Here is an 18,408-nt window from a genome sequence, read left to right as displayed (position 1 = left end):
TTTTCCTCTGTTTTTGCATTGATTGCTGATGAAAGCTTTCTTATCTGTCCTTGCTATTCTTTGAACTCTATATTCAAATGGGTATGTCTTTCCTTTTCTCCTTTGCTTTTTGCTTCCCTTCTTTTCACAGCTATTTGTAAGGGCTCCTTAGACAGTCATTTTGCTTTTTAAAATTTCTTTTTCTTGGGGATGGTCTTGACTCCTGTCTCCTGTACAATGTCACAAACCTCCATCCATAATTCATCAGGCACTCTATCAGATCTAGTCCCTTAAATCTATTTCTCACTTCCACAGTATAATCATATGGGATTTGATTTACATTATACCTGAATGGTCTATTGGTTGTCTCCACTTTCTTCAATTTCAGTCTGAATTTGGCAATAAGGAGTTCATGATCTGAAAGTGCTGCACTCAATATGCCAGAAAATTTGGAAAACTCAGCAGTTTTCCATAGAACTGGAAAAGGTCTGTTTTCATTCCAATCCCAAAGAAAGACAATGCCAAAGAATGCTCAAACTACCGCACAATTGCACCCATCTCACACGCTAGCAAAGTAATGCTCAAAATTCTCCAAGCTAGGCTTCAGCAATATGTGAACGTGAACTTCCAGATGTTCAATCTGGTTTTAGACTAGGCAGAGGAACCAGAGATTAAATTGCCAACATCTGCTGGATCATCGAAAAAGGAAGAGTTCCAGAAAAACATCTATTTCTGCTTTATTGACTATGCCAAAGCCTTTGACTGTGTGGACTGCAATAAACTGTGGAAAATTCTTAAAGAGATGGGAATACCAGACCACCTGACCTGCCTCTTGAGAAATCTGTATGCAGGTCAGGAAGCAACAGTTAGAACTGGACATGGAACAACAGACTGGATCCAAATAGGAAAAGGAGTCCATCAAGGCTGCATATTGTCACCCTGCTTATTTAACTTATATGCAGAGTACATCATGAGAAATGCTGGGCTGGAGGAAGCACAAGCTGGGATCAAGATTTCTGGGAAAAATATCAATAACCTCAGAAATGCAGATGACACCACCCTTATGGCAGAAAGGGAAGAGGAACTAAAAAGCCTCTTAATGAAGGTGAAAGAGGAGCGTGCAAAAGTTGGCTTAAAGCTCAACATTCAGAAAACTAAGATCATGGCATCTGGTCCCATCACTTCATGGGAAATAGATGGGGAAATAATGGATACAGCGGCTGACTTTATTTTTCTGGGCTCCAAAATCCTGGAGATGGTGACTGCAGCCATGAAATTAAAAGACACTTGCTCCTTGGAAGGAAAGTTATGACCAACCTAGATAGCATATTAAAAAGCAGAGACATTACTTTGCCGACTAAGGTCCGTCTAGTCAAGCCTATGGTTTTTCCAGTGGTCATGTATGGATGTGAGATTTGGACCGTGAAGAAAGCTGAGCGCCAAAGAATTGATGCTTTTGAACTGTGGTGTTGGAGAAGACTCTTGAGAGTCCCATGGGCTGCAAGGAAGTCCACCCAGTCCATCGTAAAGAGATCAGTCCTGGGTACTCATTGGAAGGACTGATGTTAAAGCTGAAACTCCAATACTTTGGCCACCTCATGTGAAGAGTTGACTCACTGGAAAAGACCTTGATGCTGGGAGGGATTGGGGGCAGGAGGAGAAGGGGACGACTGAGGATGAGATGGTTGGATGGCATCACTGACTCGATGGACATGAGTTTGAGTGAACTCTGAGAGTTGGTGATGGACGGGGAGGCCTGGTGTGCTGCAATTCATGGGGGTCACAAATAGTCAGACACGACTGAGCAACTGAACTAAAGTGAATCGAACTAAACTATGGTAAAGGTAATGAAGACAATAGTGACCTCCCTCAAAAGATCCCATGCATGTACTGCTACGGTTCGTGCCCCCAACCCTGAAGCTGGCCACCACTCACCCACACCTTTGTCGGAGACACCCACACACCCACAGGCACATCTTCTGTGGGGTCACTGTTCCTTTCTCTTGGGTCCTGGTGTAAAAGGTTCTCTTGTGCCCTCCAAGAGTCTATTTCCCAGTCCTATGTAAGTTCTGGCAAGTCTATAGTGGGGTTAATGGTGACTTCCTCCACGGACTTATGCCATACCCACACCCAGAGCCCTTGTCCCTGAGGCAGACCACTGCTGACCCATACCTCCACAGGAGACACTCAAACACAGTCTCAGATCAAGATTTAACAAAACTAGACTACCCCTAAAATGCTCAGTTGAGACAGACAATTCTTTTTCATTTGATTTAAACCCATATGGGTTAGGCTATCTGTCACTTGCAACAGGAATATTCTTAACTGATATATGTAACATGATCACATTTACATTTTATAAAGCTTGTTTGGGCTACAGGGATACATTGTAAGCAAGAAGGCAGGGAGAACTGTTAAGAGTTGAATAGTAATCTGGTTGAGAAATGGTATGGGTGGTGGGGGCAGGGATAGGGGCAATTGGAGCAGAGAAAAGTGATGGATTTAAGGGATTCTTGCCTGGAGAATCCCATGGACGACGGAGCTTGGTGGGCTACAGTCCACGGGTAGCAAAGAGTCGGACATGACTGAGCGACTTCACTTTAATTTCGGGTACTAGTTAGAGGATTTGGATGTGGAGAGAAAAGTTAAAAATGACTTATGTCAATAGGCTTTCTGACTTGAGTTAGTGGATTGGGGGCATCATTCACTGAGGTTTGCCAAACAATACTAGATATTGCTTATCCAATCCAGATTGGATAAAGTTTGCCTATAAAATGTCTGTGTGAGATGACAAATGGGGTACTGAATATATGGGTCTGAAATTCAACAGAGAGGACTAGGCTGTTACAGATTTAAGAGTCACTAGTGTATTCAGAGTAAATGAACTTGTTTAGTGAGAAAGACGGAATATCAATATCTAAGAAAAGGTGAAGGAGATGAAGAAGGAACAGAGAAAAGGTAATTCATGAATTTGCAGCATCACAGGAGCCAAAAAAAACGGGTTTAGGAAGGCCAGAGTGGCAAATGCTGTTTTGTTCAAGTCTCTGCGACCTCATGGACTGTAGCCCACCAGGCTCCTCTGTCTATGGAATTTTCCAGGCAAGAGTACCATAATGGGTTGCCATTTCTACTCCAGGGGATCTTCTAGACCCAGGAATGGAACTCACATCTTTTGTATCTCCTGTATTGACAGGCGGATTCTTTACCACTACTGCAACGTGGGAAGTAAGAGGTAAAGTTGGATGGAACTGGGAAGGTTCCTTTAAATCTAAGAACATGGAGGTCATTAGCAAATTTTGAAAAATAATGGGTACAATCTAGATCATAGCAGGTTGAGCGTAAGTGAGGAGTGTGTGTTTGTGTGTGTTGTATGTGAGAGAGTAGAATCATCAAACGAGAAGAACTTTTTCTAGTTATTCCACTTTGCAGTCACATTTTTCAAAAGTCCAGAGCTAAGGCATCAGCCCCCTTTAGTTTCTAACACTGACCTATTTGGTGCTCTTATCCAGTCTCATGTCTTTGTGGTGGTTACCAATTTGGAGTAATTAGAAACCATGCTCTAATAAACATTATTTTACACATTAAAAAAAAAAAAGTATGGATGAGATGGTATCAAACCATTATCCTTCCTCTAGTCCTTGAGGTCCTATGCTACTACTCTGCCCTAATACCTACTACTCTGTCCCTTGGTTACTTGGTACTCATCAAACATAAGACACCTTCCTGTTGTAGACCCTTTGCACTGGCTATTCCTTGTTCCTAGAGTGTTCCTCCCTACCATCTTCACAAGGCTCTCTCCCTCTCCTCTTCTAAGTCTGTTCCTATGGCACCTCCATAAAACTCACCTGGCCACACTATTTAAAATTCCAATTTGCTTCCCTGATATTCTCATTCCCCTCTACCCTGCCTTACTTCTTTTCTTCACACAGATAACACGTATAAGTTTAACATACAATGAATTTCATTATGTTTATGACAAAGATAAAACATTAAAAGCAACAAGAAAAAAATGACAAATAAGATACAAGGGAACTTCTATCAGGTTATCAGCTGATTTCTCAAAAGAAACTCTACAAGCCAGAAAAGAATGGCATGATATGTTTAAGTGATGAAAGAGAAGAACCTATAACCAAGAATACTCTACCCAACAAGACTCTCATTCAGATTTGATGGAGAAATCAAAAGTTTTCCAGACAAGCAAAAGTTAAAAGAATTCAACACCACCTAACCAGCTTTACAACAAATTCTAAAGGAACTCTAGGCAGGAAACAAGACAAGGAAAAGACCTATAGAAAATAAACCTAAAACAATTAATAAAATGGTAATAGGATCAAACACATCAATAATTACCTTAAAAGTAAATGGATTAAATGCACCAAGCAAAAGACACTGATGAAAGCATGTGCCATATATGTACTTCCACTTACCACATCACTGTTTGATCCCCCAAACTGTATGTAATTATTTTATAGTTAGGCTAATCATGTTCCCATTATGGCTTGCAATTGTCATTATCTTTTACTGTTTGTCTGGCTATTGATTGTGAAAACTGATAAACATCTTTTATTATTGTAATTATGTAACTATTATTCACTTAATACCACTGTATCATGATTGGTCACAGAAAAATAATAGAGCTCTACATCACCAACACTGTCATTTAATAGAAAAACCTGTAATCACTTTTAAAAATCCAGATGCTTATCAGAATTATCTTGGGAATTTTTGAAAAATACAAATGCCCAGATATTGGTTTTTTTCTCCAAAGCTCCAGATATGCTTCTAGTGAGCAGTCATGTTTAAAAACAACTGGACCCTATGATAATCTTTTACTTTTATCTAGTTTGTTTCACTTTTCCATTTTATATTCAGTGTTCCCATTTCATTTAGTTTATGTTTCCCAATTCCTCCATCTCTCTTTTTTGTTGTTGCTCTTCCTCAAGCCTTTATCAAGGATAGTAGAAAAACTTTTGTATACATATATATATAATATGTATAATATATATATTAGATGAAAGTAAAGTGAAAGTGAAATCGCTCAGTCGTGTCCGACTCTGTGACCCCATGGACTGTAGCCCACCAGGTTCCTCCGTCCATGGGATTCTCCAGGCAAGAATACTGGAGTGGGTTGCCATTTCCTTCTCCAGGGGAATCTTCCCGACCCAAGGATCAAATCCAGGTCTCCCTCATTGCAGGCAGACGCTTTAACCTCTGAGCCACCAGGGAAGCCCAGTTAATTTTTGCCTAATAAAAAATTTATGGCATTAAATAAATAAATCTAAGTTGGATAAGGAAGGGAGTGAAGATATAAAGAGGCTGAGAGGAATTAAAAGGTTCCACGAACTACAGCAGTGATTGTCAAACTTTAGTGGTGTAAGAATCACGTGGAAAGGGGCAGATTCTGAATTATTCAGTAGGTCAGAGTGAAGACCAAAATTCATTTTCAACAAAGATCCTAGTTGATTCTGATGTAAGAGGGCCATGGACCAATTTCTGAGTAGTAGTGGATTTGAAATGATAGTTTAAAGTGCTATTTTGAAAGAAGCTGAGAGAAAGAGAGAGGGAAATAGTGGGGGAGTGGTGATATTTACTGCAGGAATAGGTGGTTACAGTGTGAGATGACTAATTTATTATCTCAAAGATGGAACAGCCTGGAATGATGAAAGGTTTAAAGTATGCCCAAGGGAGTGGGTGGCTGAAGTGGAGAGTGAAGTGGAAATAAATATCACCAGAGGGGAGTGCCAAAAGTCTAGGTAATAATCTATGTGGACCCTAAAGCTGCCCCAGATGATGGCAGTACTTGTAAGCGACAGGATAAACTATGAACAAAGTTCAAAACCACTAGTAAATGAGGGGAGGGAACTACAGGTGGGTAGAGACCAAGCAAAAATACGAAGTTGAAGGACCTGTAATTGGCCAAGAGTTTTTATGCAATGGCAGAAAAGTGAAACTGGCCAATAGTAGGTGAGCCCTTATTGTCTGGCAGGCTTTACACACATCAGTCCATTTCACTCTCACAAGGAACAACTCACAAACTTCATATAAAGTGAAAGTGAAAGTGAAGTCGCTCAGTTGTGTCTGACTCTTTGTGTCCCCGTGAACTGTAGCCTACCAGGCTCCTCCATCCACAGGATTTTCCAGGCAAGGGTACTGGAGTGGGTTGTCATTTCCTTCTCCAGGGGATCTTTCCGACCCAGAGATTGAACCCAGGTCTCCCATATTGTAGGCAGACACTTTACCATCTGAGCCACCAGAGAAGTCATATAAATAAAGTAGGTGCTATTTTTATTCCACTGTTATGAGGAAACAGAAGCTGTTTTAATACAGTTCAGCCAAAAAAAAAAAAAAAGATCCCCAGAATATTGTTAGGGGTGAGGTTACCAATGGAAATATTCCTTTAAATTTTATTTGTATTGAAAGATTTTTTTTTTTCCAATATCCAGCAAGTGGCAGCACCAAGTAATTGTATATTAGGTCATTTAATAGAAACAACACACTCTGCATGTATCAAGAGTTCTGTCTACTCCATGCCTTGATGATTTCTTCAGCAGCATCCAGTGTACTGTCTTTCTGTAAATCAATGAAATAGTCATCATTACAAATCAAAATAAATTCAAGATGAAGTAAAAATTTAAATACAGAAAGTACACCAAAGTCAGTCCATCTGTAAGAGTCATGTGGTGGTTTGGGAACTGAGTGATCCTCAACCCCTGATAACTTGAGCCAGGCGTTAGCTGGTCCTTGGCCTCTGCAGCTAAGACAAAGTCCAGGAACATGGCATGGGGGTGGGGGATACCTTGAGTGGTGTCACTGGAAGCTCTACCCCATTTTAAACCACTTAACCTCAGTAGGAACACAGAAACTGGGAAATGGTATCTACAGCATCATCCTTTGCCTTGGTGGCCAAATATACAAGTCACAAGCTCTTTAAGGAGCCTAGCAGCAAATCAAACAGGCCAAATATTTATAATGCTATTATCCCATTGCTGTCAGGCTAGAAAAGTGAATGAGCCTCACAAGAATTCAATGTTAGGGGAGCTATAGAAGTGTCAACAGCAATCATTACATTATACTGTTTTGTGATGCTGGCTGCCAGTTCAGAGCACTTTATTACTACTATCCTGATACCAAAAGAACTCGGCAAATTAACTAATATGGGGCCAAGGAACATTACCAAGAAAATGATCAACAATCTGTATATACAGCTCAGTCTGGAAACAGCTTAACCTAATCCCAGCCAAAACCATGTCTGTCAGTGTGGATGCCCTCACTGCCAAAGACTCAGACTTATAAATGACATTGATGCAGGAGAGCCTGACGGATGTACTGATGAGATCCATATTTACTGTTTAGTTCGTTTGGGTAGGAAGAGCGCAAAATCACAGACTTCTTTCAAAGAGCCTTGTAGACAACAAAAGGAAACCCCTCCCTTAGCTCCTAACAAAGAGGATACCAGGAGGAATGAGACTATAATAATAAATTTATATACAATTACAGAAAAAAGTCAAAGAATACAGAAGAGTTTACACTGAAAAATAATCATCTGTTTCTTCCCTTCTCGTGCCTTCCTACTACTCCCATCATCCTCTAAATCAACTTCCTATGGCAATTTTGATTTTAGTTCTAGTGATTACCATCAAAATCTAAATAATGTATGCTCCTAGATTTTTAATTTATCAGCTTCAGACAATGTTTACCATTCTCTGCTCTGAATGAGGAAAAACTGGTTCTTTTGCCACTACTCTGCTCCCTCCTATTGAAGTCTCACAGTTATAAGCTCCTAACACCACAGTTAGAAGGCCAACTGTAAAGATATAATTTATTTTTTGAATAGGTAATATGTACATATGGTATAAAATTAAACTGATGAACAAACTTCCTCTTGCTTTCTCTACTCTCTTCCTTTCTCTTCCATCTCTACAGAATGACTTACTCCAAAGCCATCAGGAGGGAAACAGATCATGTATGGGGGTGGGAGAGCCTCAGCAGCCTGGGGCAGGATGCTACAGCCAGAGTGAAGTAAGACCTTCCAACATGGGTGGCATGAGGTGGTGGTGATGGCAGTAGTGGCACTGACCAGGATCAGGGTGTCCGAATTGAGGGGGTAAGTAAGCAAGGTATCTGTATGGCAGGGTGCTTGCAGGCAGCATGGAGCCTGGAGGGGATGAGGCAGGCATCTGCCACTGCAGACGGGTATGGAGTGTCAGAGCCTGCAAGGGAAGACGAGCGCTTCTATGCAGTGGGTGACAGTGGTGGCTTTGTGTGTGGTGCTGGAAACTCAGAGGAGGGTATCTCTGCAGGAAGGTGATGGAAGCAGGTCAGCACATGGTGCTGAAGCTCAGGTGAGGTGAGGATGGTGACCATACAGGGAACAGGGGCAGCAGACTGGTAAAAATGTCAAAGCCTGAGTAGGGTGAAGGGTGTCTGTCAGGGTGGTGGGTGGAGGGGCAGTAGCACTAACAAGAGATGGCCACATGCAGAGGTACTGATGAAAGAAGTGGGTAAATGATGAGCAAAGTGTTTTTACTGTCAATACTGTCAAAGAAGGTTGTGACTCACATGTACTGGGAGAAAGCTAGAATAAACTTGGAGGTGGTTTGAATGTATTTAGATAGACATAGGAATAAGTAGAATAGATACAGACATAGAAATTATGGACATACACTTACATGTTCCCTATCTCTGTCTTCTGGGAGGGCCTGGGAATACTACTACCCCAATGAGCACTCATCATGCCCAGATCTTGGTTTCTTAATACCATTCTCCAGTAAAAAGGGATTTCAGGTTGAGCTGGACAATGACAAAGTGAACCTACTGCATCTTGAAATGCCAGCAAGTAAGAAAATGCTCAAAAAATGATGGGAGACGTGTCAAAGAAAACAGAGGCCAGCTTAACGGGGATCTTAATGGCCAAATTTTGGAAAATTTGAGCATCGAAATAAGTAATAATAGTAAATTTTAACCCACTGAATAAAATAAGAATCTATAAGTCCTTACATATATGAATGGTTAAATGAATAAATCATTTGATGTGATATGGAATATTTTCATGGTTTCAAAGTACTTCACCACAAAACATTCATTATTCATCAAGGAAGAAGTGAAACTTTACAGTAGAGAAGCCTGGCAGACACCACCTCAATAAAATGATTAAACTTAACATCACCAGTTGTAGATAAAACTAAAATCACGTGCTACCTGATAGGCTACAAAACAATGAACAAAATATCACTTCTTTGGTTTCTACCAAAAGTGCATAACCTGAATCTATCCATGAGTAAATGTCAAACAACTATTGAGGGACTTTCTTCAAAATAATTGGTCAACAATTTTCAAAAGTATCAACATTATGAAAATCAAGGAAATCTGAGGAAACTTCCCAGCTTGAAGAAGACATGACAACTTAATGCAATGCACGATTCTAGCTTGGACTGACTGACTCATGACTGGCTGATTGACACAACTGTGGCCTGGATTTATTTATTTATTTGCTTATAAAAAAGGACATTATTGGACAATCAGTGAAACCTGAATTAGATCTGAGGATTCAGTTCAGTTCAGTCACTCAGTCGTGTCCGACTCTTTGTGACCCCATGAAGTGCAGCATGCCAGGCCTCCCTGTCCATCACCATCTCCCGGAGTTCACTCAGACTCATGTCCATTGAGTCTGTGATGCCATCCAGCCATCTCATCCTCTGTCGTCCCCTTCTCCTCCTGCCCCCAATCCCTCCCAGCATCAGAGTCTTTTCCAATGAGTCAACTCTTCGCATGAGGTGGCCAAAGTACTGGAGCTTCAGCTTTAGCATCATTCCTTCCAAAGAAATCCCAGGGCTGATCTCCTTCAGAATGGACTGGTTGGATCTCCCTGCAGTCCAAGGGACCCTCAAGAGTCTTCTCCAACACCACAGTTCAAACGCATCAATTCTTCGGCACTCAGCCTTCTTCACAGTCCAACTCTCACATCCATACATGATCAAAGGAAAAACCATAGCCTTGACTAGGCGGACCTTAGTCGGCAAAGTAATGTCTCTGCTTTTGAATATACTATCTAGGTTGGTCATAACTTTTCTTCTAAGGAGTAAGCGTCTTTTAATTTCATGGCTGCAATCACCATCTGCAGTGATTTTGGAGCCCCCCAAAATAAATTCTGACACTGTTTCCACTGTTTCCCCATCTATTTCCCATGAAGTGATGGGACCAGATGCCATAATCTTCGTTTTCTGAATGTTGAGCTTTAAGCCAACTTTTTCACTCTCCTCTTTCACTTTCATCAAGAGGCTTTTACAGAATAATATAGCACTCTTAAGTTCATGAAGTTGATGATTATATTGTAGAAGAATGTTGTATAATGGAGAATATATAATAAGGTATTTGGCAGTAACAGAGGCATCAACAATTAAGTTAGGAACTTGCTCTACAATTGTTTGGAAAAACAGGTTTCAAAACTTATTTACCGAGACTATTTAAACATATATTTCTTTAGGTAATGCAGCCTCCCACCTCTCTCTCTCAGCCATTCAGTTTTCCTCCCCAGAAGCAACACTGGATTTTATTGTGTATCCTTCCAGAGAGAAAGTTGAGGCATTTAAAAGCTTCTTCTCCTTCCCTTCCTTCTTTTCCTTTTTATGTAAATGATATCATTTCTCACAAATTAGTCTGCTCCTTGCTTTTCACTTATCTTTAGCACTCCACAGAGCTGCTTCACTCATTTAGGTATGTGAATGTACCATAATTTATTTAATCAGTCTGCACTGGTGAGTATTGTGGTTGTCTATTATAACTCTTTGATATTACAAACAATGCTTCACTGAAAATCCTTGAATACAGATCTTCAATATGCAAGTAAATCCACAGGGAAAAATCATACAAGCAGAACTGGTGGGCCAAAGACATGTGCATCTACGTTTAGATAATTTTCAAACTAACCACTGTAGAGATTTTACAAATTACACTTATACTCTCAATCAATGCATGAGAGTATCTTAAGAAACTTTCCAGTTGTTTTGGTTATTTCCAATCTAACAAATAATATAAAATTTTATGGCAGTTTTATTTTTCATTTCTCTTATTATTGAGATATATCCTTTTATATATTTGACAGCTACTGAGGATTTTACTAATAACCACTGTAAAGTGCTGCCTTTGGTTTGTTTTGTCCTAAAATTCAACCTGGTTTCTTTCAGCTTCCACTTTCTCGGCATGTTTTGCCATCCTTTTATTTTTTGCTTTTCCAAGCAGTTGGGTTAGGTGTGTCAGCTTTCCCTAGGGCCTTGATGTTGCTCCACTGTCTTCCAATATTGAATGCTGATGCAAAGGAGGTGAGTCTACACTGATCTTCCTCCTCTCCTGTCTCCATGGAGGCCTCGATCACCTTGTGTAGGTACCAAAGGATCATTTATAAAGACCAATATATTACCCAAGGTACATCTCAGCATTTTTCTGTGACATTCTGTGACATTCCTGAGGCAAGCCATTTCCTTCCTTGTTTGAAATGGAAAGGATTCTCAAAGCTATAAAATTCTTTCCCAATTCTATTTGCTCTGCCCCCCTCACCCCTACCCCCAACTCCTCCAGGAACTCTAGGTGTATCATTTGTCTTCCACATTTATACTTTTTCTAACATTTAAAAACTCTTTGTTCCTGGGAATTCCCTGGCAGCCCAGTCCTTAGGACTCCATGCTTTCACTGCTGAGGGCCCAAGTTCAATTCCTGGTCAGGGAACTAAGATCCTACAAGCTGTACGGTATAGCCAAAAAAAAAAAAAAAAACCCCAAAAATAGAAAGAAATTCTTTTTTCCCTTTACTTCTTTTCACCCACTTTTCTCAATCCTCAGTGTGCTTACAGAAGAATTTAGTGTTCTCTATGCTGCTCAATGTCACTACAGTTACCAATAGCTATATTTTTTCCCCTTCAATTTCTTATCTGATCTCTGACAGCTACCATTTCATCTTCTTACATTATCTTACTCTAGCTTCCCTGAATTTTAAAAAGCTTCTGCTGTTAACTCTTGTTTTAAATGTTCTGAATTTGAAATATAACACTTTTTTCTTGCTCTATGGCAACAGTTTTTTGGTTTTTGTTTTTTGTTGTTGCTGAATATTCTCTGATACTTATTTTTCATTATATCTTTCTCCTTCTCCTTAATAGCATCTTTGCAGATTCATAGCTGGTTCCTTTTTATTGCTCATTTTTGGGTGAATTCTCTTTGTGAGCTCCCACAGCCAGCACAATTACGGTTCCTATTGTTCTGGGTAATGACTAAGCTACTTGCTGGCTCTATGATTTGTACATGTATTTGTAGATTTGTATAAAGGAGGAGACAGGAAAGAACTAGAAGGGAGTAGAAATTATCTTTGGCTCACAGTAAAGTTAAACATGATTGATGGAGTGAGTTCAGTGAAGGGGAATTCTTTTAGACTTTATTTCTTTTTAACTAATTTAACTGTTTCCCTCCAATTTAATGTATCCACCTTGCCTCAACACAGCTTTAGCAAAAATGAGAGGAAAGAGTAAATCTATAGCCCTTTCCACTTTGTTCGCATAGGTACTAGATGACATGACCGTGTGTTTCTACTCTGCCTTGTCCATGCTGCCAAATGGGTCTGGAGAAGTTTCCACTCCCAGTGCACTTACTGTTCCTACTGTTCTGGATAATGAGTAGGCTACCTATTGGCTCTGCCTATCAGGCTGTAGAAGCAGGAGCCTTTCTCCATGTCTTCCCTCTACCATTTCCTTCACTTTATTTGGCAACTCTTCCTCATTTCCTGGGGGATTTGGAATTTGTTTTCCATTTTCCTAGCTGTTCTTTTTAAAAAATAATTTCTAAGAAGAGAATGGGAGAAGGTCTTCTGACCATTTCTAAAACTGGAAGTCTTATGCTACTTTTTTATTCTATTAGTTCTGCTTATAACTTCAAATAATATATATTTATTTCTCTATAAATCCTCTATAAGATGCAAGTATTAATGGCCTTACCCTTTCTTCTACATTTCAGATAATTAAATGTTGACATTGTTAGACTGTTAAAATTTATATTCTATTCTAAATAAGTCTCCCATAGTTTGTCTATATAGTGTCTCTAAAAGTTGAAAACAGTATTTACATCATTCTGACCAGACTTATAGATGAGTGTGTTGGTATAGAGAGTGCCTTAACTTTGATAAGACTGTTTTTTAGTAGTGATAACATCTTAAAAATAGCAACAATACATTCAGATTATTTTTTTAGCACAGATCTGATGGTGCTGAATTCTCTTAGCTTTCATTTATCAGGGACGTATATTTTGTTTTCAGTGTAAAAGGATATCTTTCTGAATATAGAATTCTGGCTGACATATTTTTTATGTCAGCACTTTAAAGGTGCCACTTCATTGTAATCTGGTCTCTACTGTTTCTGATAAGAAATTAGTCAACATTCATATCTTTGCTCCCATGCATGTGAAGTGTAGTTTTTCTCTGGCTGCTTTCAAGATCTTATCATTATCTATAGCTTTCAGCAGTTTAATTACAATGTGTCAAGTTGTGAATTTATTTGTATCCTGTGTGGTTCACTGAATTTTTAGATCTCTAAACTGCTATTCACCAAATATAGGGAAATTTAGTCCTTTTGAAAAATATTTTTTCTGCCACATTCTCTTTTTTTAATACTCCAGTTACATGTATATTATTACTTGACATTAACTCTGAGGCTCTGTTTATTTTTTAAAAATAATTTTTCCCTCTTTTTTTCAGACTGGATGATTTCTATGGATCTGTATTAAGGTGGACACTTTTTTTCCCCTCACATCCTCAATCTTCTGTATGTTAAGACTATATATTTTTCATACCAAGTATTACATTTTAAAATTCTTTAAGTTCCATTTGGTTCTCTTTTTAATTGCTTTAATCTAGTTGCTCATTATGACCATATTTTCCTGAACACATTTATAATATCTGCTTTAAATTAAGTCCTTGTCTACTAATTCCTACATATGAGTAACCCCTAAGATCTGTTTCTATTGACTGTATAGAAGTCACATTTTTTTCTTTTTCATTAAAGGTTGTATTTTCTTGTGTCTTCAAATGTGTCTGGATATTTTAATGTTACAGGTAAGGAGTCTAATTATGTTGTAATCCAATAAACTCAGCTTCAAAAAGTACTGAGTTTTGTTTTGATTATTTTATGGTAGCAAGCCAAAACTTAAAAATTGTATATGAGGACATCATGCCTAGCAAGAGAAAAATAGCGGTGCTTTATAAACCAGAAGGAAGGACATTATAAATGTGTAGGACAGGGAACTTACTTTAATGAAGCAAAATCGCACAAATTTCTCAAACTGTGATTTGGTTTCTGCATTACAGAATGCTGAAACTGGGATAGCTGACAGTTTCTGAAAACAAAAAGAAAAATATGAAAACTACTTATACGTTAAATATTAATTTTTAGGGCACAAAAATTAAAAACAAGTAGATACTTACAAATATCTACAATAATTTCCAAAAGAAATGTATTTTTAAAATCCTCCAGAGAATTCTCTGGTGAACCAATGGTTAGGATTCTCTGCTTTCACTACCTAGGGCCTAGGTTCAATCCTTGGTCACAGAACTAAGATCCTGTAAACTGCACAGTGTGGCCAAAAAATAAAAATAAATAAATAAAATCTTCCAAATAACTGTGAGTAGAATATCAGGGAATAAAACTACAGTTCATATTTTTCAAAGCATGTCAACAGGCTTCCTTCATAAATTGACTATAATATACAGCACAATATTGCAAAAGCCAGTAAACATTACCTTATTTTTAATCATCCATTTCACGAATTTATAGTCATAAGGTTCATTGCTGTCCTTCATATCGAAGAGGTCTACATCTAAAACAATAATAAAAATTGGATGGGCCATGTATTATATCTGAGGCAAAGTGTATTTCATTTGTCTACTAGGATTCAAAATTTCCTCATGCTGGATTCATACTGCATGGTATGGTGGAAAGTAAGGAATTCCCAGAGAAGCTTTACAGATATGATGCTCTAAGGCACTACTTACATATACATCTGGTTGATCATGTTTGTGTATACACATTTTAGCACTGGAAGACAGTAGGAAGAGGCAGGACAAAGAGGAGTGTTACCTTTCTATTTAGAAATAATATATGCCTCTATGATCATTATTAAGGAAATAACCTCAATTTTCAAGGTGTTCATCTGTAAGAATTTTATTTCCAAATAGTAATTCATTATTAGATTGTGAGCTCCACAGGGATATTGCAATTTATCACTATCCCCATCTCCTAGGTCAGTATCTAGACTGTAAGTACTGAAAAGCATGTTTGTGGAATGAGTAAATTAATATAATTCACTTTATGAAGGGAAAATGTCTATATAGTTCTCCCAAGTGATGTATTTATTGTTTCCCTCTTCCAAATATTATGCTTAATTTCTTAAAAATTTGGTGAAAAACTAATACACATTCTTATATTTATCTCTTGTTCTAATCTTGCTTTAAGGTCTGGACAAGATATTTCTCTGGCATTGGGATTCAGCAACCTACATTTCATATTGTTTCAACTGTACTTAATTGTACTCAAGATCTTTTTGAATGTCCCAAAGCAACAAACACTGATGGTCACTGTAATCAATTATTTTATCCTTTATTGTGGCTACCCTGGTAGCTCAGTTCATAAAGACTGTGACTGCAATGCAGGAGATTCAGGTTTGATCCTTAGGTAGGGAAGATCCTCTGGAGAAAGGACTGACAACCCACTCCAGTATTCATTCTTGCCTGGAGAATTCCATGGACAGAGGAGCCTGGTGGGCTACAGTCCATGGGGTCACAAAGAGTCAGATACGACTAAGCAACTAACACACACATACTCTATTGCTCAAAATAAATCAAGGCAGTTATCTTCTTTCTTTTATTCACTAAATAATACTGGGTTTCTTCAAATTAATAGTGTAAAAACCTTGACACTAAAGAAAGTTTCACTTTTATTTTTTTAAATGATTTAATATGGCTTTCCTTATTGATTTTATTTCAATTTTCTCCTGTGATTTGAAAATGTAAAATTTCCATATAATAATGCTAATATTATACCATTTATTACCATCTGTTAAACATGTTACATGATTCTCTCATTCATTTGTCCTATCATTCTGTAAGATACAACAATTCTCATTTTACAGATGAAGTTAAATTATTACTTTAAGTCACATGTATGTATGTGGGTTTAATTCAGATTTGACTCTAAAAAAATGACAACTTAAAACAGAGTCTAATTGCAAATTATGTGAAAACTCCAAGTGACAATTACATGAGTAGCATACTCAAAGTTAACCTGGAGAGTAGTGATTACAACAGTAGAAGTAAAAACAGGAGGGTACTGACAAACTGTAATTAACACTGTCTAAGAGTCGGACACGACGAGCAATTTCACTTTCACTTTTCACTCTCCTGCACTGGAGAAGGAAATGGCAACACACCCATGTTCTTGCCTGGAGAACCCCAGGGATGGGGGAGCCTAGTGCGCTGCCGTCTATGGGGTCGCACAGGGTCAGACACGACTGAAGCGACTTAGCAGTAGCAGCAGCAGCATACTATTTATTCATTTATTCTTTTTTTAATTTATTGAGGTATAGATAGTGAGGGACAGGGAGGCCTGATGTGCTGTAGTCCATGGGGTAGCAAAGAGTTGGACACAACCTAGCGACTGAACACCAACAACAAATAGTTGATTTACAATGCTGTGCTAGTTTCTGCAGTATAGCAAAGTGAATCAGTTATACACATACATATATCCACTCTTCTTTAGACTCTTTTCCCACACAGGTCATTACAGTGTACTGAGAAGAGTTCCCTGTGCTACACAGTAGGTCCTCATTAGTTATCTATTTTATGGGACAGAGGAGCCTAGTGAGCTGCCATCTATGGGGTTGCACAGTCAGACACGACTGAAATGACTTAGCAGCAGCAGCAGCAGTGTGTATATGTCCAGTTCTTCCATTTATCCCCCTCACCCAGCTTTCCCCCTTGCTAACCATAAGTTTTACTCAGTATGGTAACCACTTATTTATTCTTGTAACACTTAGAAAAGAGAAATTTATTGGCATGGTACTGAAAGAAAAGGAAGGGAATAAATACAATTCTAAATATTTTATAGTTAGGAGAAAGTTGTAATCTATTTCTTTTCAATGCTTCAGTTAGAGATGTTCCAACAAACTAAAGAAAATATTTGTTTACTGGAGGTAGGAGTTTGAACCTATGAAAATAAAAATTGGTTGTTGTATTCCCACTATCTCCTCCCTAAGTTCATACCTTATCTTACTATCTTCCTATTTGTAATCTTGTCTTCTGATTAAATGTTTCCCTTTTTAGTTCTAGGGTGATGCTCACTGGTCAGGGAAGTTGCTAAGTATGCTGCTAAGTTGCTAAGTCACTTCAGTCGTGTCCGACTCTGTGCGACCCCAGAGACAGCAGCCCACCAGGCTCCCGCGTCCCTGGGTTTCTCCAGGCAAGAACACTGGAGTGGGCTGCCATTTCCTTCTCCAATACTAAGTACAGCAGAAAATATATAAGTTTACCGGTTAGTACATGCATCTCTGCATTCAGAGTCCACTTCTGCTACTTATTAATTGATTAACTTCAGTAAATTTCTTGACTTTTAATGATATCTTTCTCAGCTATCAATGGGGATATAACAGCACCAATCTTATGGGCTTTGGTGAGATTTTGATGTTTGTAAAGCAGACTACTATATCATAAATGCTCAAAAAAATTAACCAGTTAGTCACTGCTATGAGCTATAAAGAGAATTACTATATCCATGAATTTTATGGTTCATTTTTATCTTTAAGCTACCATCAAATGAGAGTTTTGTTTCTTGCTTCTGTCTTTTGAAAAAGGTGGGACCAACCTCCAGTATATGAAAGAATTTCTATATTCAAAATAATTAGATGGAAGAGAAAAATAAACTTGTCTTCATATGAAGAAGGGTCTTATAGACATTAACATTCTTCTCAGGTGAAGGACCATAAAGAACACACATCTTTTTCCCCATCATCATAAAAGTTGTTTTCTAGCCCCAATCCTTTCTTTTCCTATTACAACCATTCTAGTTCAAGATCTAGGACCTAAACCAACACTACATGCAGGCTGGGATCTACTGAGGATAAAATGGGAAACTATTTAAGAGCTTAATGCAAGCAAAAGTTGCATTACTGTCTTTTTGATGTTTAATGTCAAAATGTGATAAATTTCTTTTAGAATTTACTATCTGGAAAAGTTTGGTTCCAGGAAAGACTTACTCTTATGTAAAAAGCTGTTAAGTTTAATTTTATAAGAATCATGTAACTAATTCCATTTGTCTATTTGTCTTTGTTGCCATGAAGCTTGGAACCAAGTTAAGGCTAATTACAATACAGCTGACCCTTGAACAATACAGGTTTGAACTGCTTA

General features: G+C 38.3%; 1 protein-coding gene across 4 annotated transcripts in view; it reads right to left on the bottom strand.

Moving 5' to 3' along the window:
* Positions 1-6,243: 6,243 nt before the first annotated feature.
* The window catches only part of KYAT3 (kynurenine aminotransferase 3), a 67,657-nt gene continuing 55,492 nt past the window's right edge, over positions 6,244-18,408 (bottom strand). For 3 of the 4 annotated variants that reach the window (XM_040232382.1, XM_040232384.1, XM_040232383.1), the window contains 3 exons: positions 14,752-14,828; positions 14,262-14,348; positions 6,244-6,549 (listed from right to left, as the gene is read on the bottom strand). In XM_040232382.1, the coding sequence (XP_040088316.1) occupies positions 6,487-6,549; positions 14,262-14,348; positions 14,752-14,828 (227 nt within the window). In that variant the 3' untranslated portion in view covers positions 6,244-6,486. The remainder of the gene's footprint in view (positions 6,550-14,261; positions 14,349-14,751; positions 14,829-18,408) is intronic. The other variant, XR_005719509.1, reaches the window with a different exon arrangement.

Source organism: Oryx dammah, unplaced genomic scaffold (genome assembly GCF_014754425.2).
Source record: "Oryx dammah isolate SB20612 unplaced genomic scaffold, SCBI_Odam_1.1 HiC_scaffold_28, whole genome shotgun sequence".
NCBI classification, from domain to species: domain Eukaryota; kingdom Metazoa; phylum Chordata; class Mammalia; order Artiodactyla; family Bovidae; genus Oryx; species Oryx dammah.
The sequence above is the reverse complement of the archived record's forward strand: the minus strand, read 5'-3'. Positions and strand labels throughout refer to the sequence as shown.